General features: G+C 41.8%; 2 protein-coding genes across 2 annotated transcripts; both read left to right on the top strand.

Moving 5' to 3' along the window:
• Positions 1–248: 248 nt before the first annotated feature.
• Smsl1 (spermine synthase like 1) lies at positions 249–1,935 on the top strand. The gene has a single exon (XM_039091408.2). The coding sequence runs from the start codon at positions 456–458 to the stop codon at positions 1,452–1,454; it is 999 nt and encodes a 332-aa protein (XP_038947336.1). The 5' UTR covers positions 249–455; the 3' UTR covers positions 1,455–1,935.
• Positions 1,936–2,156: 221 nt separating this feature from the next.
• On the top strand, positions 2,157–26,250 carry Sh2d1b2 (SH2 domain containing 1B2). The gene is made up of 4 exons (NM_001421320.1): positions 2,157–2,421; positions 17,685–17,748; positions 20,305–20,467; positions 22,337–26,250. Exons 1-4 carry the CDS (start codon positions 2,288–2,290, stop codon positions 22,372–22,374), a joined length of 399 nt encoding a protein of 132 aa, NP_001408249.1. The 5' UTR covers positions 2,157–2,287; the 3' UTR covers positions 22,375–26,250.
• The last annotated feature ends 804 nt before the right edge of the window (positions 26,251–27,054 follow it).

The raw sequence follows: 27,054 nt of genomic DNA on the forward strand, positions 1-27,054 counted from the left end.
CTTGTACTTAGAGAAGAAGCTATGACTATTACTTTGTTAAATAGACATGGTATTAAACCTAATGACATTATTACTGTATCCACAGAGCAGTGAATTTCTCAACCTTCATTAGGGAAGATTAATTTTGAACAGATGACTACTAATGCAGAGCATGATCTGAGAAAATCCAAGAAGAAAATGGATACCTAGTACTGCAGGGTTAGTGGTATGGTCCCTAGGAAGCACACCAGTAGCCAGAAGGGGTAAAAACGTGTGTGAGGGCACTCCCCGCCGGCCCGCAGCCTGACACGCCGCGCGGTCCCTCAGTCTCCCTCGATCGCCTCCCCAGGCATGGCACAGGGCCTCGCCACACTATGGCAGCAGCAAGGCACAGCACGCTCGACTTCACGCTCGGCGCCAAAGCTGATGGTGAGGCCATTCTGAAAGGCCTTCAGTCCATCTTTTAGGAGCAGGGGATGGCAGAGTCGGTGCACACCTGGCAGGACCATGGGTATTTAGCAACCTACACGAACAAGAATGGCAGCTTTGCCAATTTGAGAATTTATCCACATGGATTGGTGTTGCTGGACCTTCAGAGTTACGACAGTGATGTGCAAGGCAAACAAGAAACTGACTGCCTTTTGAATAAAATAGAAGAAAAAATGAAAGAATTGAGTCAAGACAGTACTGGCCGGGTGAAGCGATTACCACCCATAGTTCGAGGAGGGGCCATTGACAGATACTGGCCTACTGCTGACGGGCGCCTGGCTGAGTATGACATAGATGAAGTGGTGTATGACGAAGACTCACCTTATCAGAACATTAAAATTCTTCACTCAAAGCAGTTTGGGAATATTCTCATCCTCAGCGGGGATGTTAATTTGGCAGAGAGTGACTTGGCATATACCAGGGCCATCATGGGCAATGGTAAAGAAGACTACACTGGCAAAGATGTACTGATTCTGGGAGGCAGCGATGGAGGCATATTATGTGAAATTGTCAAACTGAAACCAAAGATGGTCACTATGGTAGAGATTGACCAGATGGTAATTGATGGATGTAAGAAATACATGCGCAGAACATGTGGAGATGTCTTAGACAATCTTAAAGGAGATTGCTATCAGGTTCTTATAGAAGACTGTATCCCAGTACTGAAGAGGTACGCCAAAGAAGGGAGAGAGTTTGATTATGTGATTAATGATTTGACAGCTGTCCCTATCTCTACATCTCCAGAAGAAGATTCCACATGGGAGTTTCTCAGACTGATTCTTGACCTGTCAATGAAGGTTCTGAAACAGGATGGAAAATATTTCACACAGGGGAACTGTGTCGACTTGACTGAAGCCCTGTCGCTCTATGAAGAACAGCTGAGGCGCCTGTATTGTCCTGTGGAATTCTCAAAAGAGATTGTCTGTGTCCCTTCATACTTGGAATTGTGGGTATTTTACACTGTTTGGAAGAAAGCTAAGCCTTAAAGATGAGAGTCCCCTGAATGATGTGTTCTGCAAGCCACCTTCCTGACCTCCATATGCCGTATATGCCATCACATGAGTCAGGCAACTGTTCATGAATTCCTTCAAGTGGTTTTCTTTTTAATTATTATTTTTAATTTAAAAAAGCCAATGGGAAAAATGTATATTTTGATGAGTTAGGGTGTTAATTTTTGAAAGTCAGCCGGAGGACAATTAGCCCTGCAAAGACTACGGAATGCACTGACCCCCTAGAATGTGATTTTAGTATCTTTTTTTTTTTCTCTGTGTGGGGTTTGGGCTTTTGTTTTGGTTTTAGTAGACCTTTAATTTGGACACGTGGAGGAATGAACATCATTGTTTTGTTCTGGAGAGAAGTTCCTGATAGTGTTTCTCCCCTCTCACCCCCAAATTGACTTAGATATTAAAATTTGGTGCTTTTAAAGGTTAAAACAAAAAAACAAACAAACAAACAAAAAAACAAAAACGTGTGTGAGACACGCTGTAACCTGGACCTAGGGAGCTTGACGTTACTCTTGCTGCAGCAGCCACAAACGGCACTGACTGAGCTGGAAGGTACAACTCACCCACTTGTATGAGTCATACTTGAGCCACCCGCCCTAGGCTACAGTGTCATGGTCACTTTATCTCCCTCCCTTCTCATTTCCTGTGTCTTGTAAAGCTCACTGAACCCCACAGAGCAACTTTATTTGTTCAGACCACACTGGAGGAAGGGACATTTCCCCTCCACTCGTCTCTCCACTTCCCCCTGCACGGCTCCTCCTTGGCCTGGAGCGGGATCTCGGGGTGACAGGACAGTTTAAGCATAACCACCCTCCATGGATCTTCCTTACTATCATGGCTGCCTGACCAAGCCAGAGTGTGAAGCCCTGCTCCTCAAGGGAGGAGCAGACGGCAACTTTCTGATAAGAGACAGCGAGTCTGTGCCTGGAGCCCTGTGCCTCTGTGTCTCGTGAGTACCCTCCTCTTCATGCAGGTGAACCCTGATGGCAGCCATACACTCTGGGAGTTGTATCTCATTCTACTTTGGAATTACAAGTAATGACCAGGCACTGCCAGGAGAGGACAGAAGGATGTTCCTACCCAGATCTTCTGTCTGCCTTCCTCTCTCAATTGTGCATGCTACATGAGCAGGGTCCGAGACAACAGAAGAGGGTGGACAAGTAAGGAAAGAGAGAGGCTGATGGGGAGAAAGAACTGACAGAGCAGCATCTTCTCTACATGTCTCTGTATGTGATGTGGAGAAGGCCAGGGGTACTTTATTATAGCATGAAAGGTTGGTTGACTTCATTCACTTGTAATATTTAAAGTGCTAATATTTCATAGATTTCCAGGTTGGTAAAGGGCTTTACCAAGCAGAATTTCTTCATTTCCTTTTATCCTTTTTATGGTCTCTCGGGGTCAAGCAGGATCCATTGTCATTTTATAGAAATAGAGAAACACTGAATCCTTTATCATGGCTGTAACTGGGGAGACTTTATTCAGGGCCCTCTTGACAGGTGTAGAGATTGATGAATTGGTGACTTCAGTGGGGGAAGAAGATTGACTTTAACTCTGAATGCAGTATGAACAAGTATAAATTCATAGCAAGGAGAAGGATGGGGGTCTGTGCATGGAAGAGAACGAAGGGGAGACTTTAGAGTCAAGGAAAGCTGCAGCAGCATGACTCTGGGATTCCAGCTGAGGAAAGGCCATGGTGATCAGATCTCATCTGGGGGGAGATGAAGAGGCTGAGGATAAGCTATGCTTTGGAGCTTTGAGAAAGCTGAACTTTGTAAGGAATACATAGGCAGGCCTAGGAGATTTGGGAGCTTAACTGAAGTCTGGGTGAACAAAGAATCAGTGTCACTGGAGGAGAGAGCTCTTGTGCTTCCTTGAGCCTGGAGAAGGTCAGAGGGCAAAAGTGATTGGCATTACTGGCTGTTACGTAGGGAGGCATCTTTGTTTCCTTACATGGTGGCAAGAGACTCCCGAGAGAGAGAGAGACAACAATAGGTATATCTTAGCTTTCAAGCTGCAAGTGATATTCAGGTGATGGTCTGTCTGTCTGTCTGTTTATTTGTTTGTTTGTGGTTTGGGAGTGTATTGATAGTATATGCCACAGTCATGGTCTCCATGTAGTGATGTTAAGAGGTGGTAGGATCTTCCAGAGATGGAGCCTACGGAGAGACCGTAGGTCACTGGAACTATTACCTTTGGGAGGATCTTGGGGGACATTAACTTAGTTCTGTCTAAGAGTGTCAAATGAACAAGAACGGCCCTACTATCTCCCCATGTGGTCTCTCCCTCTGCACGATGACATCTGCCACCATATGATACAGCCAAGTGGAGCCTCGCTTCACCTGGGGTCATACTGAGCTGATGAGTGGCAAGTGCTGGGATTTGGAACCTGAAGCTGATGAGGAGAAAGTACTGAAGCTGGGAGGTTAGAGTGTTAAACCCTTGCAGCTCCGGATGGGAGATGGGAAAGAACTACTTATGGTGAGTCCAGGGCAACTGAAAAAAAATGCAAGGGGACCCCAGACACAGGGGACATCTTGGCCAAGATCCCAGGGACAAGGTCTACTTTGAGATGCTCTTCGATCTTGATACTTATTTCCAGCTTCCCTGAGTTGTGTCAGCCCAGCACATACATTCATCTAAAGCAACATCACTTAGATTGTTTAAAAAATAAAATAAAAACAAGTCAAAGGAGAAAGGTATGAATATTTGCTGAGCACCTCACAGGACAAAGTTTCACCCTCCTCTCTGCCCACGTCATGGGAGGGCAGATGAAATGGCATGCATGCTCAGACAGAAGGTGTAGGTCAGATGACCCCGGTGACCTCATTCCTGATTTGGCGATCACTTATTACTACCATTAAGTATAATCTTCCATAGGCCACGTGCTAGATCCTCAGAGATGGATCTAATGTAGAGAAAAAGAGAAGCCAGAGCATAGTAGGGAAAATTGAGTCAGTGGACCCTGTAGTGTGAGAGATTGCTATGATTAGAACATCATGGCGTATGACAGGAGCAAACAGCAATGAGTGACAGATCCACTGAGGAACAGAAAGCATCAAACCAATGCTGAGACTTGGAGGATGAGTGGAACCCTCCTTTATTTCATTCAATAAGCATATTCTCAGTTTCTTTAGGTTCCAGGTATGATCCTAGGCCTTGGACCACAGGTACTGGACGAAATATCACTTTGCACACATCCTTCTAGTAACTAATGCTTCCCTTAATTTATGAGGTTAAAATGTTGCTCATTTCTGTGATTGACTGACTGACTGGCTGATCGATCAATTGATCGATCGATAGATTGATTGATTTTGAGTCAAAAACTCACAAAATTCTGGTAGGCCTTGAATTCACTATGTAGCTCAGACTGGTCTCAAAATCACAAAAATCTTTCTGTCTCTACCTCTTAAATGTTGTGATTACAAGTGTGTACCATTCCCAGGCCTGGCAGGCTTGATTTCATGGCATATACATGACCAAACTCTTCATATATTATCATATACTTTCACTTTAATTATGTCCCCAGGGCTATTGAAATATGTTCTGGGTAGTCACCTCATACGTATGTCATAAAGTACCCAAGCAGGGAACCTGAGCTGTGACTTTTCCCTTATACCCAGAGTCTTCCCATCCTCCTTGGCAGAGACAAGCTTTCTTTGCTGCAGTATTTAGATTTCTGAGCTGTCTCAGAGCCAATGAATAAAGAATGAGAATTTAGAGATAAATGAGGGAAACCAGGAGTGGTGGTTCATGTTCATAAATCCTTAAGTTTGGATTGCTAACCTAGGCTATAGAGTAAGGTCCTGTCTCAAAATTACAAAAGTGGAGGCAAGGAAGGGAGGAATGGAGGGAGGGAGGGAAGAAGAACCATTCAGTCGGGCATGATAATATATTCCTGTAATTAATTCCAGCCCTTGAGAGGCAAAGTCAAGAAGACCAGGAGTTCAAGGTCAGATTTGACTCCATAGTAAGTTTGAGTCTAACCTAAGCTACATTATGTCGTGAATGACTGACTGAATGAATGAATGAATGAATAAATAAATAAATAAATAAATAAATAAATAAATAAATAAATGAATGGAGGAATATGAGGACAGGAGAAGGAACTGATGAAAAGGGAGGGAAGCTTTAGAGAATGTCTACCCTGCAGCCTGACAAGACAGCTCCGCTTACACGGACAGGAAAGCACATCTGACCTCCGGCAGGTGGAGCTAGAAAACCTCAATGCATGGAGGTTGTGTGTGGTGTGACTTTGTGAAAATGAGGAACCCAAAACTGGGTCTGCCTTTGCAACCAGATAGGATAGCGGGTGGAAAGGGTTCATCCCTGGAAAGAGTCCATTAAGGGAAGGGTAGACTTTCTGTAGCCAAAGAGAGGCTGCAGGTTCTGTGTGCAATGGGAGGAATTGAGGCAATGCCTTTCTGTCACCAGAGACTCATTTGCAACTCCCAAATTCTGAGGAAGACTGGCAAAGAGTTCAGAGAGAAAAGCAATAACGCAAACAATATACATTCATTAGGACATATGCAAACTCCTTTTAGAAAAAACATAGGGTTGAGTGTAGCTCAGTGGTTAGGAATGGGACTAGCATGTACAAAGCCCTGAGGTCAACCACAGCATCAAAGTTTAACTACTACTGCTAATATAACTCCAAAATAAAAATTTAAAGGTGGGCAAGGTGATTCTTGCCTATGTTCTCAGCATGTACCAGGCTTGGATAGGAGAATGGTCATGAACATGAGGCCAGTGTGGGCTACACAGTGAGTTTCAGATCCTCCTGGGATATGGCGTGAGAGCCTGTCCTAATGGCAAGAAAAAAAAGACAGTGTTAAGGACGGTGGGTTGAGGGAGGAGGAAGAAAAAGAAAAAATGATCAACGACAAAAGCAGAACTCACTTCCTCTACCTTCAAAAGCCACGCATATTTAATTACACACATTGGCAAGCTTTCTACCATGCAATTGTATGTATAACAAATAACTCTCTGCACGTGATAGGTTTTAAACTGTCTTTCTCTGTACATGGTGTGTGTGTGTGTGTCTGTCTGTCTAGACATGTTAGTATGGAGATACTATACGCATACACATACACATGACTATGTGTGCGTGGAAGTCAGAAGTTAATGCCAAGCATCTTCCTCAATTGCTGTCCACCTTATTTTTTGAGACAAGGTATCTCATTGATCCTGGAGCTTCCTGAGTTGGCCAGACTAGCTTGTTATCCATCCTCTACAGTCCTCCCCTTCCCTCTTCTTTGGTGCTAAGAGTACAGGCACACAACACCAGGCTCAGCACTCAGACGGGTGCTGGGGATCTGAACTCAGTCCTTCATGCTCACACAGAAGCACTTCACTGACTGAGCCATTTCCCCAGGCCAACACAGCTGCCGCTATCATCTCTTCATGACCGAGTGGCGGATTGTAATTCTTATAATTTGTATATAGTCAAGCACCCAGGTGCTTTCCAATTTCTACTTTGCATTTTATGTGATGGGTCAAATATAAGTTGGAACAGTTAACATTTTTGTACTTACATCCTTTAAATTTTGCCTCTTTAAAAATCTAGACATCTGGGTTGGGGATTTAGCTCAGTGGTAGAGTGCTTGCCTAGCAAACGCAAGGTCCTGGGTTCGGTCCCCAGCTCTGAAAAATAGAAAAAAGAAAAAAAATCTAGACATCTGAATTTTGTCATGCGCATTAACAAATACAACACCAGCTTTCATTGTCCTACCTTCTAAGCAAGGGCAGGAAAAGGATGGGATGTCAACAGACTCAAATATTGCGAGTTTTCCAGGGTCCTCTTGTGGTTTAATAAGAAGGACATGGAGACATCTGTATAGTATAAGGCTGTTGGCCTGTTTGCTGGGGCATCTCTCAGCTAGCCCAAAATGACTTACTCTGCTCTATCTCCCTGCCCTGCTCCCTCTGCTTCCAACCAGTTCACTGGTTTTTGTCTGCCTCATTGCTCTGCCCCATCTCCAACAACCAGCTGTTTATTATGCAAAAAAGGCGCACTCCTTACTCAGCCAGCCTGAACCAACCAGCAGCAGGACAACCACTGGCCAAATTGTGTGTTCCCTCTCCTTTCTACCCTGCTGAGTGATCTCACCCAAGGCAGCTTGCCTTTTTTGTGGGCGGGTGAGGAAGTTATAATCATTTATATCTCCTGCTAGCCTGGCACTGCAGGCCCAGCCATAACAATTGACAACACAGGGACACATTGTCATAGCCAGTTGATAGAATACATGAAATGTCTGTCAAGAGAAACCAGCGTCGTAAGGTTCATATCATTCCTTCCCCTCTTCCCCATCTCACCTGAAACGTCTGATGTTCAATGGCTGCAATTTCATGTATCTTTTCCATTTTTCTCAGGCCTTTTGGAGAAGGGATAATAAATGTGGTCCTATTATTCTATCTTGGCTGGAAGCAGAAGTTGTACTTGATGCCCTTTTAGAATTTATCATAAATACCTATATCAAATATTAGGCTGACTTGCTTCTCCAATCCGGCTGAGTGTCAGATTCCAGATGCTCAGAGATACTCTCCAACCGGCTCTCAGTTCTCTATATTCTCTCCCTTTTCTGCTTTTATTTCAAATACACCTTTAACAATCTTCCTTCCTTCCTTCCTTCCTTTCATTGATACAGAATCTTATTATGTGACTCTGGATGACCTGTAACTTCCTAAATAAACTAGGCTGTCCTCAAACTCAAAAGATCCACCTGCTTCTGCCTCCCAAGTTCTGGGGTTAAAGGCATGCACCCAGAAACTTCAACATTTATTTCTCTGTCCACTCCTGTCCTAGGAAGTTGGGATAAAGCATATTTATTTAAGGTCCTTCTGGCATGCAATCTCCATTCTGATGCTGTCTAGGAGTCATTTTGTTAACATATAAAAGCTATTCATTACCCCGAGACCCATATGTATATGTATATACACATATATGTATTCATTTTCATATATGTCTGTGTATAAATGATCATTAAAAAAATCAAAATAGAGCCCCTGTCTCTAATTCTCCATTTTGTCTGCTAAACACATTACTAAGCTTGTTATTAAAATAGTAGTACAGAGTGATGAGCCTGCTGCCTGGTTCATTTGAATGCTCAATACATGAGTGCTATTATTTTTACTATGATGGTTTGCTATCTGTCTGTCTGTCAGTCTGTCCATCTGCCCATCCATCCGTCCATCCATCCATCCATCCATCCATCCATCCATCCATCCATCCATCTATCTGTTGCGGTAAAAATAAAAATTCGGTGGAACCAGTTCCCATGCATACTCTGGCAGTCGCTTGTTCCAGCTCCAAAAGGTCATTTGAACTAGTGCTAATTCATCTCAGATTAGAATCTGTCCCTGTGGCTCTCTGGTAGCCATGAACTCTCTGGTTCCAGTCTTCGGGTAAAATCAAGACTCAACACATGGTAACCCAACAATCAGATTTACATGTTAAATCCTCAATCCACAATACATCCACACAATAAACTTACAACCAATGGTTAAGGATATAAACCACCTATGTAGATGAGATACAATTTGCCCATCTAAACAACACAAAGTCTGTTTACATCCATCCCTTAAGAATAGTCATAACAGGGGCTGGAGAGATGGCTCAGCGGTTAAGAGCATTGACTGCTCTTCCAAAGGACCTGAGTTCAATTCCCAGCAACCACATGGTGGCTCCCAACCGAATAAATAATAAATAAATCTTTAAAAAAAAAAGAATAGTCATAACAACCGTAAATGTGCAAAGAGGAATCTTTTTTTTTCATTGAACAAGTATTTATTGAGTGCCTACTATGTGCCAGGCACTGTCATGAGGCGATGGGAATAGATACAGCAGTGAAGACAGACAAGGTGCCTGCTCTCGAGGAGCTTCCATTGTAACGTACACGCTAGCTTACATTGCAACAGTGAGTAACATCATACTATCAAAATTAGTAAGAGCACCAGAATGAAAACAGACCTTTTAACCTAAACTGTTAAAAAGAAACTACATAACATTCAAAATTGTATAATGACTTGTAACAGGTAAAATAACTTTTTACATGCTGTTAAAACATATTTCAGCTATCATTTAACTCAACTTTCATAGAATATGTTACAAGGTGGGATAGAACATAACCCACATTCACGTGCAAATACCTCTGATACTTCAAATTAGTATTTCCCAGATGACCCATTAACCTTTTGTTTTAAAGTACTTTCTTTATGGTAAATTGCCACTAGCATTCAAATTAAAGTACTTTATAATTCCTCCTTAATATACATTTTATACATGTCATGGCCACAAAGAGGAATCTTCACATCCGCCGCCATGTTCTCTCAGCTGCCCCCTCCTCACTCCCATTTCCTCTGCTCTCTAAATCTTTTCTCTTGCCCATCCTTCCTTCTTATCCGATGATAGGCCTTCTTCTATACTGTACCTGCCTCCACCTGCATAATGACATCAAACTACATCCATCTATCTATCTATCTATCTATCTATCTATCTATCTATCTATCTATCATCTCTCCATTTCTCTATGCCTACTTATATACCTAGTTAGCTACCTATACTCTGGGTATATGCTGTGTCTCAGAATATCGAGTGTGTGTGTGTGTGTGTGTGTGTGTGTGTGTGTGTGTGTGTGTGTGTACGAACATGTGTACATGTGCATATGAGTATGTACTCATGGTCTTTATTTATTTGCCATTTATTCAGAGAGCCTCACACTGTAGTTCAGGTTAACCTCAAACTCACAGTAATCTTCCTTGGCCTTCCAAGAACCAGGATTATATATAGGTATACCATCACACCAGGTTTATGTTGTATTGGCACATAACATAGGGCCTCATGAAAGCACTCTACTCATTGAGCTGGGTTTCTCCTGTCTTTCTTACTAATACTTTAACTCTCTTGTCCTGGATTTTACCTCTCCATACTTAGCATTTGTCACAATACTCATTCTGGCCCTTCCTGTCGCTCCTCTTCTTTGAACTTGTTCCTTCTCCCAGCTCAGAGTTTTCAAATCTATATCTGATTTATTCATTTAAAATATTATTCAGAATGTTCTTTGCGGAATAGTGTTAACATAGCAAAGCCAGGGGAGACCACTGAAAGGGTCTAAGACATCAGAACTTAAGGAAAAGATAACGGAAGTGATGTGATGTGGTCCAATCAACAGATGACATTATGGTACTCATCCAACATCATATACTATCAGACATGGAGATGACTACGGTTCACCACTTTATTATGAGTGAGGAAACTGGCATAATACTTGAGGCAAAATCAAGGCTACTTCCCAATATTCATACCAGATAAAAGCAAACAAGTTTAGACTATGTTAATGTAAAGAATTAAAAGGATACAAATATGCATACATATATTTAAGGTAACATTTTGCTTGGTTGTCTGTGATAGTTTAATCTAGAAAAGAATATTCAGGCATAAAACTATAAATATAAAAACGATTGTTAATAAACAATAATTCACCCACACTCTAAGATATATTTAGGCTCTGTACTGATCAAAGACCCAAGTAAATGAGGATGTGGGAATTAACACTACACACAGATCATTCCTTTCTGGGATTTAGTACAGACAGGCATTTCTTTCAGAGATGGAATATTGGGTTTGGGTTATGGTCTTGGAAGAGGAAATAGGTGCTTCTGGTGGGACTAAGCCCAAGAAAGACATGTATTCAAGCAGCATCCACAGAAATAGAAAAAGGGTGTTCAACAAAGAAGGATGAACTAAATGCATAGTTGGAGTTCATAGATGTCAGAACACAGTACAGCCTGGAGAAGGTTTGAAAGAGGATGTGGGACACAGAGTACCCCACACAGGGGTGATGCTGGGGTATTTATCACATCAGGTCCAAGATAACTCACAAGTATATAAAAGGAGATGTGAAGAGACAGGTGGATAAATGAATCTGGGATTCAGGGGCAAGCTGGAGCTAGGAACACAAATAAAAATATAGTTCAATAAACATATCTTACCAGTAGTCTTTCTGTTCAAAAACCCTGCAGCGTCATTTGATGAACTGTTCTTTCAAAGTCTCCTGGTAAGATTTTTTTTCACATAGGCTCAGCACATTCGATGTAAAGTCAAGAACTGTAGAGTGGGTCTGTATTAAGAGTCAGGCATTGTGCTAGATGAGTAAATCAGATAGTGTGATTCTGGCCTTGAGGAACTTATAGTGTAAACTACAAATGGTGAGTGGATAATTGAAGTTCAATGTTAAGTGCTAGATTTAGATAGTGGTAGTGGGCAATATTTTTCCAGAAGTCTGCCTCTTTTGAGCTATTCCAGGGCCCAGAATTATCAACTCACCTATTTCGTATCACCAGCTGTTTGTGCTTAGTCCTGGGAGACAAAGATGGTGATGTAGACCAGTTGTTTTGGCATGTTGGTTGTCACCATACTGTGACTTCATTTATTGTCTTAATCATTGTCATACTGTGATAGTTGGTTTTAATTGCCAATTTGACACAACCTAGAATCACTTCGGAAGAGTCAAAGAATTAACTAGATTAGGTTCATCTGTGGCCAGTTATCTTGATTATGTGAATTGGAGTGGGAAAGCTCGTCCACCGTGGTGGCAGCTTTCTCTAGACAGAGTCTTGAACTTTGTAAGAGGGGAGAAACTACACGAAGTACTACACACATATATAATTTTTAACTCTTTCCTTCTCGGCTATGGATGCAGTATCGTCTTATGCTCTTGTCATTGTGACTTCCCTACAATGATGGACTATAAACTGGAACCATGTGCTATGTATAACAAATCCTTTCTCCCTCAGTTGCTTTTCTAATACTTACTCCAAGCAGTAGAAATGAAGGTAGGTCACACAGCTTTATAAGACCCAGAATTGTTAAGACAGCAAAGAACTAAGCACTCACTGGCATGTTTCCCCACAAGAAATGACCACTGATGATAACGTCCCTGTCTCTCCCTTTCAAACACATGGGGAAATCAGAAGACAAAATCCCTTTGATTGATATTGAAGGTCAGCTTCATAAAAGGTATAAAGTTTTTTTAATGTTGAATAAGAACCTTTCCACCCTTGAAAGAATTACCTTTGCTGTCTGAATACTGAATGTCAAGAAGCAGATGTCAAACTAATAGTAGTTAGGGTGTAGCTTCTTTTCACATATTTGTCTTGTTTTAGATCTAGAAGGCTCCTATCAAGATCACTACAGGCTTATGTAACAAAACCTGTAACTCGTTCATTTGTTCTTTCTTCCCTTCCTTTCCTCCTCCTCTTTCTGTTGTTCTCTTTCTTCTTCTACATGGTCACAGTTATGTGAAAAATCACTCTGTAAAACCTTGTTAGCCTCAAACTCAAGAGAGATCTGCCTGCCTCCTGAGTGCTGGGGTTAAACGCAAGCACTATCATTCCTCGCTTCTGTAACTTGCTTTTGATACAAAAATAGCGATCCTTTTAAAATTCAAAATGTTTGTGAATTGTCTTCTCAAAGTTGCATAAATATGACCAGATTATTAAAGATGAAGAGTCCCTGTGGGACAAAGGATTAAACACATATCACACCCAGACACAAATTTCCAACACAAAGAAATCCTTTATTAAGCAAGGGAAAAAAGAAACAGGGTGGCTGAATCTGAATGGGGCAGAAATAGCAGCGAGTGTCTCTGCAGAAGTTTTTAAGGAGAAAACGGGGAAGTCTGTGTTAGGGTGAATTGAGAAGTTCTGGTTGGATGTGTTGGTCAGTGTAGTCAAATAAGGAATGTTGATAGCTAGACCTTGGTAGTCCGCCTCAGGAATGAGGAAGTGACCAAATATGGGAGTCTAGCGGCTTCTTACAGGAAAGCAGGAAAAGGCACTCTGCCAGCACCTTGTTTGGTCTTGTCAGAGCTCTTCACTTACCAGAAAGCTTGGTCTGGGGATGTCCTTTCTCCACCTATTCCTTTTGAGGCTGGAGTTACAGGACGGAAGCCACACCCACCTGGAATTCTGTGGATTTCTGGGGAATCCAAACTCCAGTCCTCATACTTGGCATTACACATGCTTTAACCAATGACCCATCTTCCTAGACCCCATTTTGTAATTATTTTAATGATTTTATTTAATCATATTAAAATAATCATGTATTTTATTTGGTTTATATATTTATGTTTTATATATTCATGTATTGTTAATATTTTATCTTAAAGATATATTTATTTTTAATGTTTGAGTTTTTGCCTGCATGTGTGTATGTGCACCACGAGTGTGCCTGGTGCCCCCAGAGGACAGAAGAGAGAGTTAAACCCCTGGAACTGAAGTAAAGACAGTTATGAACTGCCATGTGGGTGCGGGGAACTGAACCCGGCTCCTCTGTAACTGGCAGACCCCTTTGAAGTATCTTAAACGAATTAAATGTTTAGGTTCACCAATCTTTACTTTTTAATAAACGATCAAATGTTGGCATTATCTGCTTTGTTTCAATATTGCTGTCTCATAAGATACATTTTCTTTCTTTTTTTTTTTCTTTTCTTTTTTTCGGAGCTGGGGATCGAACCCAGGGCCTTGTGCTTGCTAGGCAAGCGCTCTACCACTGAGCTAAATCCCCAACCCAAGATACATTTTCTAATTTTACTAAAGTTTATCAAACTGTTCTCATGGACATTACACTTCATGGTATATTAAACTTTTTCTAAGGCTTCCTCAACACCCATTGTTTTACTTTTGTCTCTGCTAGTCTGGTATGAGATGAGACCTCAGTGTTATTTAATATGCATTTCGCTGGATGGTAGCAAAATGAAACATCTTCCTGTGTTTACTGACACTCAGTTTGTCTTCGTATTCTCCTACACATTAGGGCTGTGATTGACTTCTCCCAATCTCTGAACAGTTTTAGGTCATTAATAGCATATTTTGATGAATTGAAGCTTTAATTAATTAAACAAACACACAAGCACAGCACTCTGCTTCCACTTTTTACAATTGAAAGTAAGTCTTACCTCAAGGTCACGTTTGTGTACACTTAATCTCTCAAAATTTAACGTGGTTTTCCCCCATCATCTTTAGAGTATGGAGCAGAGACCCAAGTTTACGTGTTTCCACACGAAAATGATGCTGCTTGGGGGCTCTTCCCCTCAACCAATCTGTGTTGGCAGAGCTGTCAACTATCAAACCACCACACACAGGCATATACCTGAGCTAGCCTATGCTGGTAACACCTTTCTCCTCCGGACGGGCTCCTCACTGGCTTTGTAAGAAGCTTCATGATCTATCAGGTAGGGACCATCCCCTGTATAAGCGCTCACATGCGCGTGCACACACACACACACACACACACACACACACACTCCAGTTTTTTGCTTCTCTAAAGTTGTCCTAACACTTCTAAGCCTGGATCCTGTGTGTGCAGAGGAGTTCTGATTCAGTTTATGGAAGGACCATGCAGGCTGCTGTGTAGAGACTGGTGAAGTCAGGGAGAGTGAGGAGGAATGGCTGGAGCTGCGTCCTTGAATGGATGAAAGGGGAAATAGGAGGAACCCGCTTTGGAGAGCCACATACACAGCCTGTCTACAGTGACAATGGCAGGGAATGTGAGTGCAGGCTTTGATGGTGCAAGCATGGCAGTGACAGGTGTGGCAGTGTATCTGAAGGGATCCCGACGACCGCTGGGCAGGAGACGGCTGGGATTCTCTCTTGATTGCTCTCATCCTCTCAGCCCCTGCTTCTCCTGATGACTTCTCTGAGAGGATGCAAGCAACCAGAGGAGACTGAGACTCTCTCTCTCCCTCCACTCAACAACTGAGAGCACCGGCCAACGCTGGCGCCAGACAAGCACGTGGTACACGAGCACACGTGCAAATGCCCACATACGTTTGTTTTTAAAAAGCAGATGATGGGTTTAAGGAGAAAAAACAAGGTAGAACATTGTCTCTGAGGAGCACAGGAAAACAACTGATTCCCTGGAACCACTAAGAGTTTGAGTGATACCAGGTGGTGGAGCACACCAGGAATCCCAGCATTTGGGAGGGATAGGCAGGCAGATCATGAGTTTGAGACCATCCTGGTCTACAAAGCTAGTTCCAGGACAGCCAGGGATGCACAGAGATATCCTGTTTGGTAAAACAGAGACAGCAGCAGCAACAAGACAACACAAAACCCAAAAGTAAAAAAGTATGAGTGAATATGGTCATGGTGGTTCGGAATTTGAGAAGCAGACCTAGGCCATCTATGTGTTCTAGGCCAGCCTGGTCTATCCAGTGATTCCAGTTTAATAGGGTTGCATGTTGAGAGACCCTGTCTTAGAGAGGAGGGGGAGAGTAAGGGGAGAGTGAGAGTGGAGAAAGAGAGTCTTGACTTAAAGCTAGTCCACAGCACTGTTTTTTGTGTAGCTGTACAGATGAGGAGTTGGGTTTAACCAAGGTTCTGGTTTATTAATTTGATTAAAGTAACAGATGACAAAAAATTCCAAATGTCAATGATCCTTGATTCACAATAAAGTTATGTCTCAATAACCACATGCAAGTTGAGTATATTATTCAAAACACAACCACTATGCTGTCCATACCAAACAATGCATCTTCACAGCACAGAAAACTGGTTATGTCCTTTCATGGTTGCAGGTCTCATGGGTCACTGTGGCTCAGTCTCTTGAGAGATGGCTATAGCATATAGATCAAAATCTCAAGACCTGAAGTATAATTTTTACTGAACAGATGTTATATTCATAAACATAAATCATAAAACTGAAGTTTATAAGTCAATCCATTGTTAGCCTATACTTCCTTAACATTTATATAAACTGTGTGTATGTATATATATATACACATATATATGTATATATATATGTATGATAATATATGATGATGGGTAAGTAATTTAAGCAAGATAAATGTATTAGCTTGTTTTCTACTGCTTTGATAAACACTATGACTGTTAGGATTAAGTGGTAGAGGTACCTTGGTGGGTGTGGGCCAAGGTGTGCCAGTTAGAAATCACACCATGCCATGGATGAGATTACTCAGAGGCAGGAGGCAAAAAGCATTCTCAGTGTGGGCATGAGAGGTGGGCAGAGCACGAGAGCATAGGAAACAGGAAGATCAAGAAAGTGTCATGATGTAGAGAGACCTTTCAAAGAGTGGACACACATAACAAACAAAATTACCCAAAACTTACAGCTTCAGTGGAAATGCACTGAACCTGGCAGAGGAGTAGAGTGGCGTGGAAATGTAATCTGCTGGTGCTGAGACACTGAAGGCAGGAGGTGAGAATGCCAGATTTATAGCAATGACCGAAATCAATTTCAGAAGAAAATGGTTTATGTGGTTTACATGTCCAGACCTTGGTCTATCAGTTAGCAAAGTCAGGGAAGGAACCTAGGAGGGAGCACAGGCAGGAATCATGGACTGTTTGTTGACCTGCTCCTCAGGCTCATGTTCAGCTCCCCTTCCTGCACTGCTGCTTTTTACATCATCACATCTGGTATAATTATTCCTGTGTAGAACAATGAATTCACATGGGATATCAAAAACAAGTTACTATTAGAAATGAGCAGGAAAAGGTCATTGGTGACTAGGAGGATGTTGTACCTGACTATCAACATTCAGAGTATTTCATACTGTCTTGATAATGGTGCATGCACGACTCTGAAAGAGCTCACCTTTTTCCTCAAGGGAGTCACAGTGAAATGACCTTCTCCTACAGTGGTGACACTAAAAGAAGTTATTTTGTAATGGTATTGTAAGCATTGAGACAAAATGATTTCTGTTGTAATAAAAGAATATGCTCTTGGAAATTGAATTCTTATTAAAATATGTATTAGAATAAAAAGTCAGTGAAATAAGAGTTACAGAGTTTGAGACACTTGGGAAAGACCACAGACTCAATCCAGATTATAATTAAATTGATGAAAACTGGCAGCAGGACAACAATCTCTGAGCCAAACTTGAGATTACCTTGAGCAGTGGGTGAGGGAAAGACTCTTAAAGGCTGCACTTCCTGACAAAGGTCAGGTTGTAACAAGGATCTCAGTTCTTTCTCCTCCTCTTCTTTGCTAGATTTCACACTCTATCATCTCTAAGGGGCTCTGTGTTTCAAAACCAAACCCTTCTGTCTTCCAAATTTAGAGGAGAGGGTCTAGGAACATCCCAGTTCTTCTTGGGATTTAAGACTGGAAAACACATTGTGCTTAAAGTATAAAGACAGCCATCATGGAGAATTGTATTTAAGAACCTTATGATTCATAGAGACATTTTCCCACAGGTTTAAAAAGCGTGTTTATAACTACCGAATCTTGAGAGAGAAACATGGATATTACATTATGGAGGTAAGACTACCTAATGACCACCATAGCAACAGTGTGGTAATTAGGGAAAACCTGAGGTGATCTTGTAAGGCTCTATGTGAGTCTTAACTACTGGGAGACTCCCCCAAGTGAGACGCAAGAATGGAGTTCGATGCAAACACAAGAGGTTTATTTTCTGGCACGTCGGGGTCAACCTCCAATCAGCCCCTCATGGCAAGTGACTGGAAGGCGACCCAGAATGGCTATAACAAGCAGTTTTTATACTTTTTAGGGTTACAGGTTACATCAGCAAGATAACAGTTTAAACTTATTGGCTAAGTATATTGACCTTTGAGTCTATTGGCTACCAAGCATATGACATGCATTCAAACTCTCTCTGGAAGCAGAGGGTGAGGTGACTATGTCAGTACATTCTGTGGTTTTCCAAGAATGTCCTTGCTCCTCTAGAGAACTGTGGGTAGAGAATGGAACTTGGCCTAGCCTTGACCCGAGGTGGGAAGCTGGTACTTGGCCTAATCTTGAACTGAGACGGTAGGTGAAAAGCTGGTGAAAGCCCTTAGGGTCCTTCACAGGAACCCCATAAGCTACCTACTTCCTACCAGGCCAAGCCTCTTAATAGCTCTTACACTTCAGTAAGAACTAGGGTCCTTCAATCTCTTGGCTCTTTGATGTAACCGCATGGAAGCTTTCAAGAACAGGAGTGTCATCCTGTGAGCTTTGTCTCTGAGAGAAACAGGCCAGGGCTGGATTTGTGTTCCATATTTTAATAACCATGGCTGTTCCTCCAGACCATGGAGGTAGCCATGCCCATTGCTGTACAGGTAAAACAAATGGACCTGAACTGCATTTAAAACTTTGTACAGCCATGTGGTGTTGCTAAGGACCAGCCTCAGCTTGCAGAGGGGTTCTGAGGAAGGGGCGTTCAGAAGCAGTGAAATGAGTGACTTGAAGTCAAAGTGTGGGTACAGGCTGACAGCCTGCACTCTGCTTGAGACAGCTTTCTCTGGAGACCACCAGACAGCTCAGCTCTCCCAGAACAAAGCCCAGTCTTTTATTTACATAACAAATCAATCTTCTACCCCAGTGTCCCCTTTGATTATCCTACCAATTAGCATTTTTTGACCCCTTGACTCCTAGGAAAAGGTAGCAAGCACATTCTTTTAAAGTTGCAAACTAATTCAGAGATCAGCCTGCCTTTGTAAGCACAACCAATAAGTTTAGCTGGGTGGGGTTCCATCCTGAGATTAGCCTTAAGACCCTGTCTGCACTTAAACTCATTCTGGCCCAAGATGATTACTGATGTCCTTGAAGTCAGTAATCTGTCTGCCTTTGTATCTAAAGCTCTAAGATAAATATCTTTTACAATAAGCTGGATATATATATATATATGAACAAGCCCATCACACATCTTCTGTCAACAATCATTGAGGCCCACACTCTGCTACAGGCTCTGTTCCAGGGGTGGGAACAATGTCACACAGACTCTTCCACCCTTCCATGACCATGCATGACTTAGTACGGTGTGGCATATGCCTTAAATCCCAACAATAGGGAGGGAGGCAGAGGCAAGCATTTCTCTGAGTTCCAGGTTAGCCTGGTCTACACAGTGACTTCCAGGACAGTCAGGGCTACACAGAGAAACCCTGTCTTGAAGAAAAAGAACAAAAACAAAACAAAGCCCCACCAAAACATAACACTGTTGTTGAACTAGAAAACTAAACCGTGTCCCAGGATGGGAGAGGACAAGGCAAGTGGGAAGGGGCTCAAATGTTCAAAAGTCAAGCATATCCACAGCTGTCTGAAAACAGAAAAGGAAACATGAAACAGCTGTATGTGGTAGGGACTCCTTTAGTTTGTCTGATTTACTGTGACCTCAACAGGGAAATGTCTTTGCTTCTTTTGAATTTAGTTATCTGCTCTAGAGAGTATAACAAATGTAATGGAATTCTTAATTACCAACATAAGATCTGAAAATACATTCTGAAAAAGATCTCCAATATGCCTTTGTTCACTGGGAATATCAGAAAGATTAGAGCACACGACAATCCCTAAAATACTTAGGCATCTATTGTTGCTTTTGCTGTACAGGACATCCTGGAGGCAACTGCTAAAACTTAATTTTAAAATTTAAACAAGATTAGTAATTAGTACTTAGCTGTCTCATTTGAATCATTAAAATATGGTGGTACAATGTCTTTGCCTTTTGGACCACTGACGTACTGTAGAATTAAACAAATACCATGCCTTCAACTTGACTCAAAGTTTTGACTATTTTTGAGATTATAATATAAAATTACATAATATGGTAGACTGTAGTATTGCCTATGCCCTTTCTTCCCTTCAGACACTTATATACTCTTCCTTTTACTCTTTCAATTCATGATCTCTTTCCCTCAATTTGAAGTGCGAAGATTCATACTTTTTGTTTTGTTTTGTTCTGTTTTTGAGACCGGGTTCCACTGGCCTCTTATTTTCTGCTTGTCAACTCTTAGAAGTAGCCATGAAACCCTCTGTTGCAAGAAGTGTTATATTTTACCCATGGTTTCACAAGGAAGTGACCTTCTTATACCTTTGCAGGCTAAGCCCAGTACTTCAAAAGAGGTCTTTCCAACCCTAGAGGAAATAATCTTCAAATTTAAAACACCAGGTCAAGGAATGGTGGTTCATCTTTCAAACCCAATAATGAGAAGGAGCTTCTGCCCAAGAGAGAGAAGATTGAAGCTAGAGTTGAATGTTTATGGTAAGAGCCCTGACACTGGGTCAGAGGGATCCCTAATCCCATAGCCATGCATGGCCTACTTTGCAGAGTCGAGGGAAATTAACAGCTTGTTCTATGACATCAGTCTAAAGACCTCACCCAATGCAGTGCAACTTCTACTATGCCAAGAAACAGCATCTTCTAGGCACTGAACATGAACAAGACAACCAGGTATCTGTGCTAAGACACCAAGGAAGGAGATGGGGAAGGTACAGGGAAAAAAAAAGATATCTTTGAATTCATCCTGTATATGCAGTCCTCTAAAGTTTGGGAATTCACTAAAGTTCAGGTTTTCACTGAGAAAATCAGGTCAAATCCCTTAGCAAGGTTTGTTCTGTTACATTTCCCTCCATTTTTGCTAAGCACTCGTTTATAAAATGATCAGAGACAAATTATTTCACACATATCCTTAAAGTATGAAGCCCTAGAGAATCATGGGGGATGGTCAGTATTGGTGAAGCAAGTCTGTTCACAGAACTCTCAGGTCATATTACAGGCTTGCCCTCACCTTCCTCATCTACCCATTGCACTGCACTTTGAAAGGATCTAGCATCTGCCCATGGAGGTAAATTTTGAATTAAATGCAGACACCAAGAGACATTTCTCTGTGTAAGGTTTCATGGTGCATGAGAGGGATTAGTTGCCTGTGGGCAGCATCTGTGCTGACAGCACATCTGCTAACGGGGAGAAAGGTGAGGGCAGGGTTCTCAGGGAGCCTGCAAGTATCCATATCCATTGTATTCTGTCTGAGCAAAGTCACTCTGCAGGCTGCCAAGGTAAGCTTCTTATGTCTCCAAAAAGATTAAGGTGGAATTTTAATGATTAAAATAAAGCCTGGCCCTTACCCTCCTTCCTGTTGATTCACCACCATTCAGGACTGTGTGGGCATTATGATCTGATCATTTTCTGTAGGCCCAGCCACAGAATTAGCACCACTGCCTTTTGTCAACAAAATTTGTAGAATTAGGAAACATTAAAAGGGCTCGGGAAATAGCCCAGTTTGTAAAGTGTCTGTTTTGCAAGTGTGAGGACCTAACTTTGGTCCTTAGAAGTCATGGTTTTTAAGACTGGACATGCTGGCACACGGTTATAATCCCAATGTTGCAGAGGCAACAACAGGTAGATGTTGGGGGTTCCTTGACCACGAAACCAAGTGAGCTCCAAGCTAAAGGAAGACCCTGTTTCAAAAAATATGGTAGGTGAAACCTGAAGAACAACATATGAGGTTAACCTCTGGTCTCCACACACAAAGGTACCCATGCGCACATGCACCTGTACACACATGACCAGACACTTACACACAAAAGCATTATGGGATATAAAGCATAAATGTGTCAAAGTCAGATGCTTATGCAAATCAAGATGAGTTGGTGATAGTGGTTGTTATGGAGATGTTGTTGTCTACACTTTAATAAAGTGCTATGAAATCCCTGGAAGAGAAATTCAAATTCTTAGAGAGAGTTTTCCCAAGACCTGGACATGGGTCTGAGCACATCAATTTTGCAAGCATGGTCAGACGTGGTAGAGTATGTCCCAGGTACCCAGTTAAAAAATGGGAAATGCCTTCCTATGACTGAATTCCTCCTTGGAACAAGCTTCAAGCAGTGGTACTCTGAGGAAGGCACAGGATTTCCATTGGTGAAGGCAGATGCTGAGATGTAGAAACTAAGGTTCCACTTGTCACAGAACCCCTCTTTGGCCAGGAAAGCTCCTAGTGGCACTGCAGCCTTGGAGATGTCTCTCTAAAGTGGCATGGGCACTGCTCTCTGCCTGGCCCTCTTTCCTTCAGTGGGGCTGGCTGATGGGACTTCTCAGTCTGAAATGTCATGGCGGTCCTTTGCTTTTCCCCAGAGAACACTGAGGAGGAGTATGTAAATGTCCTGCCTTGAAGACAAGGATATTGGACAAGGCAAGCTACAAAAGAGATGGCTCTGCTCTCAGCTGCCACATCGTCAAGTGTGAATCTAAAACACCAATTTCTAGTGGGCCACTGCGACCCTCTGATTCGGATAGCAAGATCTGTTCTGCAGCCTTGGAGGAGCCATTTCCCAGACGCCCGCCTTCTGGCACAATCCTCAAGAGGCCCTAAAGCCACTACTTACTGACCTCTTACTCCCCTATCTTGAAATTGGACAGCCATAACCCAGTCTCCTGTCTGGTTAGAGGCGGCTGGCCTGCTTCATGGTTGACAGCTTTCAACAGGACAACGGGAAGTGAAGTTTCACACAGCGAGCAGAAAGAGCACTCAACAGTGACATCAGAGCTCCCATCCTGTAACTGTGACTTTAGAGAAATCACCCCCTCGTTCTCAGCTTCTTCATCTATTAAATAATTGGGTGATGCACATGTCTTGGACCCTCCATTGAGCCTGGTTCTGTCAGGCGGAGCAGGGGTCTGAGCAGCAGGATGAGGACCTAAGGATACTGAGAGGAAGCAAACATGTCCTCCCAACCTGTGAGGTCGTGGTCCTGATGGAGGTTGTGACCCACCCTGTAACTGCAGGTTTTATCACATGAGCTCCAGTTCCCAAATAATGGCTCATTGGCTTGTTATTTATGAATGTCTAAACCTTGAGCTAGAATTCTGACAAAGTTTGTAACTCAATTAACCCGTGTATTCTATTCTATGTCTTCCGAATTCCTGGTTACGTATCCTCGGTTTCATACCTTTCATTTACTCCCAGTCTGGATGGTGACAAATTGTCCCATGCCTGATTATTTCAGAGTTCCTGTCTCTCTACCAGATTTTCCATCTTCTAATTCTGCCTCAGATTATTTTTTTTTTTGCCATGGTTCAATGTAGCCTTTCTTTAATTTGTTTGAGGAAATTTCTGCTTATACAGATTAAACAAAACTGTGGTAGGCTTTCTATGCATTTTATCCCCGAAAACACCATGACTGATTTGCACGTAGAAGGGTCCAGAGGAGTCAAGCCACTATAAAAACCACTTTCCCTGTGCTGCCTGCTGTGGGCTAGGCCATGGTGGACATGGCTTTGGGTATGCTGGTCATTATGATAGCTACAACCACCTATTCTTTGGTGATTCAATGCTGCCACCTGGCCCTTGCTACTTTGTGGCCCCAGTTAAACACATTGCATTTAATCCATCCACCTGAGCAGCACTGTTTCTGACTCTAAGGTCTGGAAATGACTGACAACAAAACTCTTCAAATGTGCTGGCGCCCCTCTCACCAGTTTATGTCTTATAGGATTCATGAAGGCCATGTCTTCTGGGTCTTCCCACTCTAGCACTGCAAGTTTCCTGAGCCTTGAAATCCCTTCATCAACACTAAGTTAGGGGATGTTAGGCATCTCTAACTCCTTTTCAGTAGGCTAGCTTCTGATAGATGCTTTAGGTAATCATTCAAACAAACTGCCTCAGATTATTGAACATCAGATTTTATTGCCAGGTGATCCTGCCACAGAGTACAGAGATTATTCCTACACCATCCACATTTCCTTTCTCTTCAGCTTGGGCTAGTCCACGCTGCTTTCTAAGCTTACCTTCTGCCAGATGCTCAGTCCTCTGGCAACAGTTTTCCTGATCCCAATTCCACATATGCAGCACTTTGCTAGCTCTGCCTTCTGGTAAATGTGATTAAAACTATTTATTTTTATTACTTTTCTGGTTAGCATACAAAGAAATGGGTGTCACTCCAACCTTTTAATACCTATAATCATTATATTCTGGGTTTTTGCTTTTTATTGTTTCTTAATTTGTTGTTTCATTTTGCCTTGTTTTGTTTTCAGATAGAATCTTAGTCTAGCCCAAGCTAGCCTCAAACTGGAGGCAATCTTCCTGCCTCAGCCCACTAAGTGTTAGTCTTCCAGGCACAAGTGACCACTTGTGCCTTGCAAGAACCCCTCTGTCTCCAGAGAGACTCTCTTCTGCCTATATCCCATGCCTTCTCCATTTTAGCTCTTCCTCCTGACTCATAGTCTACTTTCTACACTGTGATGTCCTCCATATGTATTTGCACATATTAATTTAAATCTAGATTTTGCATATAAGACAAATGTGGTTTGTCCTTCTGAATCTGACAAATTTCACTTAATATGATAATCTCCATGCCTGTCCATCTCTCTGTGTGATTACTATAAGTTCATTACATATGTGTACCAATGTGTGGCTAGTTTAAAGATGTTCTTCTTTGGTTGGTTCTATTCCTGCCTAGGTTCTAAGAGCCATCAGAGCATGGCTGTGCCCAGCTTTTGGAAAGAGATGATGCACAGAAATGTACCCTCTTTGAACACAGGAATTAAGTTTCTGAAGAACTGCTTGAATTGACTTTAAGGCACCTTGAATTTTTTTGGCTAGTTCAAAATGTTAAACTAAAGGCTGGATGAACCTGTAACTCAATGGTAGAGAACTTGCTTAGCATGTGCAAAGGCCCTAGGGTCTAATCATGAGCACACATAAATTAAACAAAGTTAATTAAGGCCTGGTTAGAACCCAAGTGTGTTGCTATACATCTGAAATCCTAGCTACCCAAGAAGATTAAGAGTTTGAGGTCAGGGCCTGTGTTCCAACTGCTCCTTCCTCAAGCAGAATGGTGATGGCGGTCTTTCATGAGGATCCTAGGGAATCGGGGGAGTCTCTAGACCTGGAGGGTGGATCAATGTATCAATGTGCTCATATTCACTACATCGTGAAGCTTTTTTGTTTTTCTTTTTGCTTGCTACATGCTCTCTGCTTTTCTGGTTCTTGTCTAGGAAGGAGTCCTTCCCCACTCCAAGGTCAAGAAAAAATGAGGCTGCATTTTCTTCTATTGAGTTTTAACTTTTACCTTCTACATTTGGGGAGTAACAGTACAGAGAGGCTTTCCCCTTTTCACTGACATATCCAGTGTCCAGAAAACCTTCCACACATAGTACATACTAAGTATCAGTTGAGTAAATGATGAATTTAGACTTAATCCTGTATATCATAAGAGGTTCAAACCTATCTCTTTCCTCAACTGTATTAAGTCAGTTTCATATTTCACTAGTAAAAGTTCTATTCGTTAGTAATGTATCTCAGTGATGGATTAGCTTAGTAATCCAACTCTCCAATTACTCAGATTATGGCTTTTTCATTATAAAATATCATGTATAATAGATATCACAACAGTTTTATTAACAAAGCTTTGTTATGTCTTACATCTTTTCCTCTATAAATTGTGGCTTGTTGCCCACTTTGTAGGGCAAATTCCCCTCTCCAAGTTTTTCAAAACTATCTTAGTTTAGCTATTTATCAATCTTCCAATATAATTGTAAGGTAACTTGCTTGAGATGTTGTGGTAGAATTTTGAATGAATCTGCCATGTGAGCTTAACTAAACACTTTCTTTAATGTGTTGTCTTGGTCATGGTGTTTTGTCACAGCATTAGAAAAGTAAGACAGGAATGCTTAAATTGTTTTTCAATCTAAGCCTACTGTTAAAGTTCTTTTTTTAGTAATATTTCTACTCTTTTTTTTTTCTCTTTTTTTTTTCCGGAGCTGGGGACCGAACCCAGGGCCTTGTGCTCGCTAGGCAAGCACTCTACCGCTGAGCTAAATCCCCTAGTAATATTTCTAATTAAGGCCATTTCAAGATTTTTACACGAAAAAAGTCTGGTTTATTGTGCTACCTTTCTGTGTTTACTAAGATTGTCACAGCTCTTACATCTTCACTGTGTTATAGAGTTTAGTCACAAAGATGAATGAAATAAGTATCAAACTATCCTTTGCATGGTTTAACATGATGAATTGTATTTTAATAAATGATTAGATTTAATGAGTTAATATATATGACTTCTACATGAAAAGTCACAAATCCGTACTTATTGCTTTTCCTGTTACTGGAAGGACAAAATATCTGACAGAATGAACCTAAAAGGAAAAGGGACTATATCAGTTCATGACTCCAGAAGTTTACTTCATCAAATGATGTGGCAATGGGAAGGTGTCACGATGCCAGTGACTTGGAAAATGGGAGCAGAACCAAAGTTGGGCAATGCCCCTCAAAGACTCCACCAGCTAGCATCTCCAACCTTCCAGAATAGTACTACCAACTGGGGACCAGGTGTTCAACACATGAGCCTGGGGCTGGAGAGATGGCTCAGTGCTTAAAGTCACTGGCTACTCTTTCAGAGGACCAGCGTTCAATTCCCAGCACTCATGCAACAGCTCAGAAGTATATTTTAGTTCCCAGGAATTCAATTCCTTCTTTTGGCCTTTATGGGCAGTATACATGCACGTGATATGCAGACATGCATGACAGAAAAATCACTCATACATATAAAAATTATTTTAAAAAAATAAGGCAGATCAACAAAACACATGAGCCCATGGGAATGTTTCAAATCCAAGCCATTATACAGCAAGTAAATGAATGAAAGCCTTTCACCTTTTCCTAGATGATCCTTTGAGCCTTTGATGGAGAGAAGCATTTTGTCACCAATTACATCATAAAAATTGGTTTATTATATTATTTTACCAGTGTTGACTTTTTGGTTTTGCAGTGATTTTTTTCCACTGTTTTTCACTAGTGGTTGCCATCTCATTTTCATTGACATGGTATCCTTTTTATTATTTAATGCTCCTTTTGC

The sequence above is a fragment of the Rattus norvegicus genome, chromosome 13 (genome assembly GCF_036323735.1).
Source record: "Rattus norvegicus strain BN/NHsdMcwi chromosome 13, GRCr8, whole genome shotgun sequence".
Classification (NCBI taxonomy): domain Eukaryota; kingdom Metazoa; phylum Chordata; class Mammalia; order Rodentia; family Muridae; genus Rattus; species Rattus norvegicus.

Excerpts from the sequence above, each read along its gene's own strand:
- Smsl1 (XM_039091408.2), top strand. The coding sequence starts at position 456 with ATGGCAGAGTCGGTGCACACCTGGCAGGACCATGGGTATTTAGCAACC.
- Sh2d1b2 (NM_001421320.1), top strand. The coding sequence starts at position 2,288 with ATGGATCTTCCTTACTATCATGGCTGCCTGACCAAGCCAGAGTGTGAA. Across the intron at positions 17,749-20,304 it reads ATGGATATTACATTATGGAG|GCTAAGCCCAGTACTTCAAA; the intron begins GTAAGACTACCT and ends ATACCTTTGCAG. Across the intron at positions 20,468-22,336 it reads GCTAGAGTTGAATGTTTATG|AGAACACTGAGGAGGAGTAT; the intron begins GTAAGAGCCCTG and ends GCTTTTCCCCAG.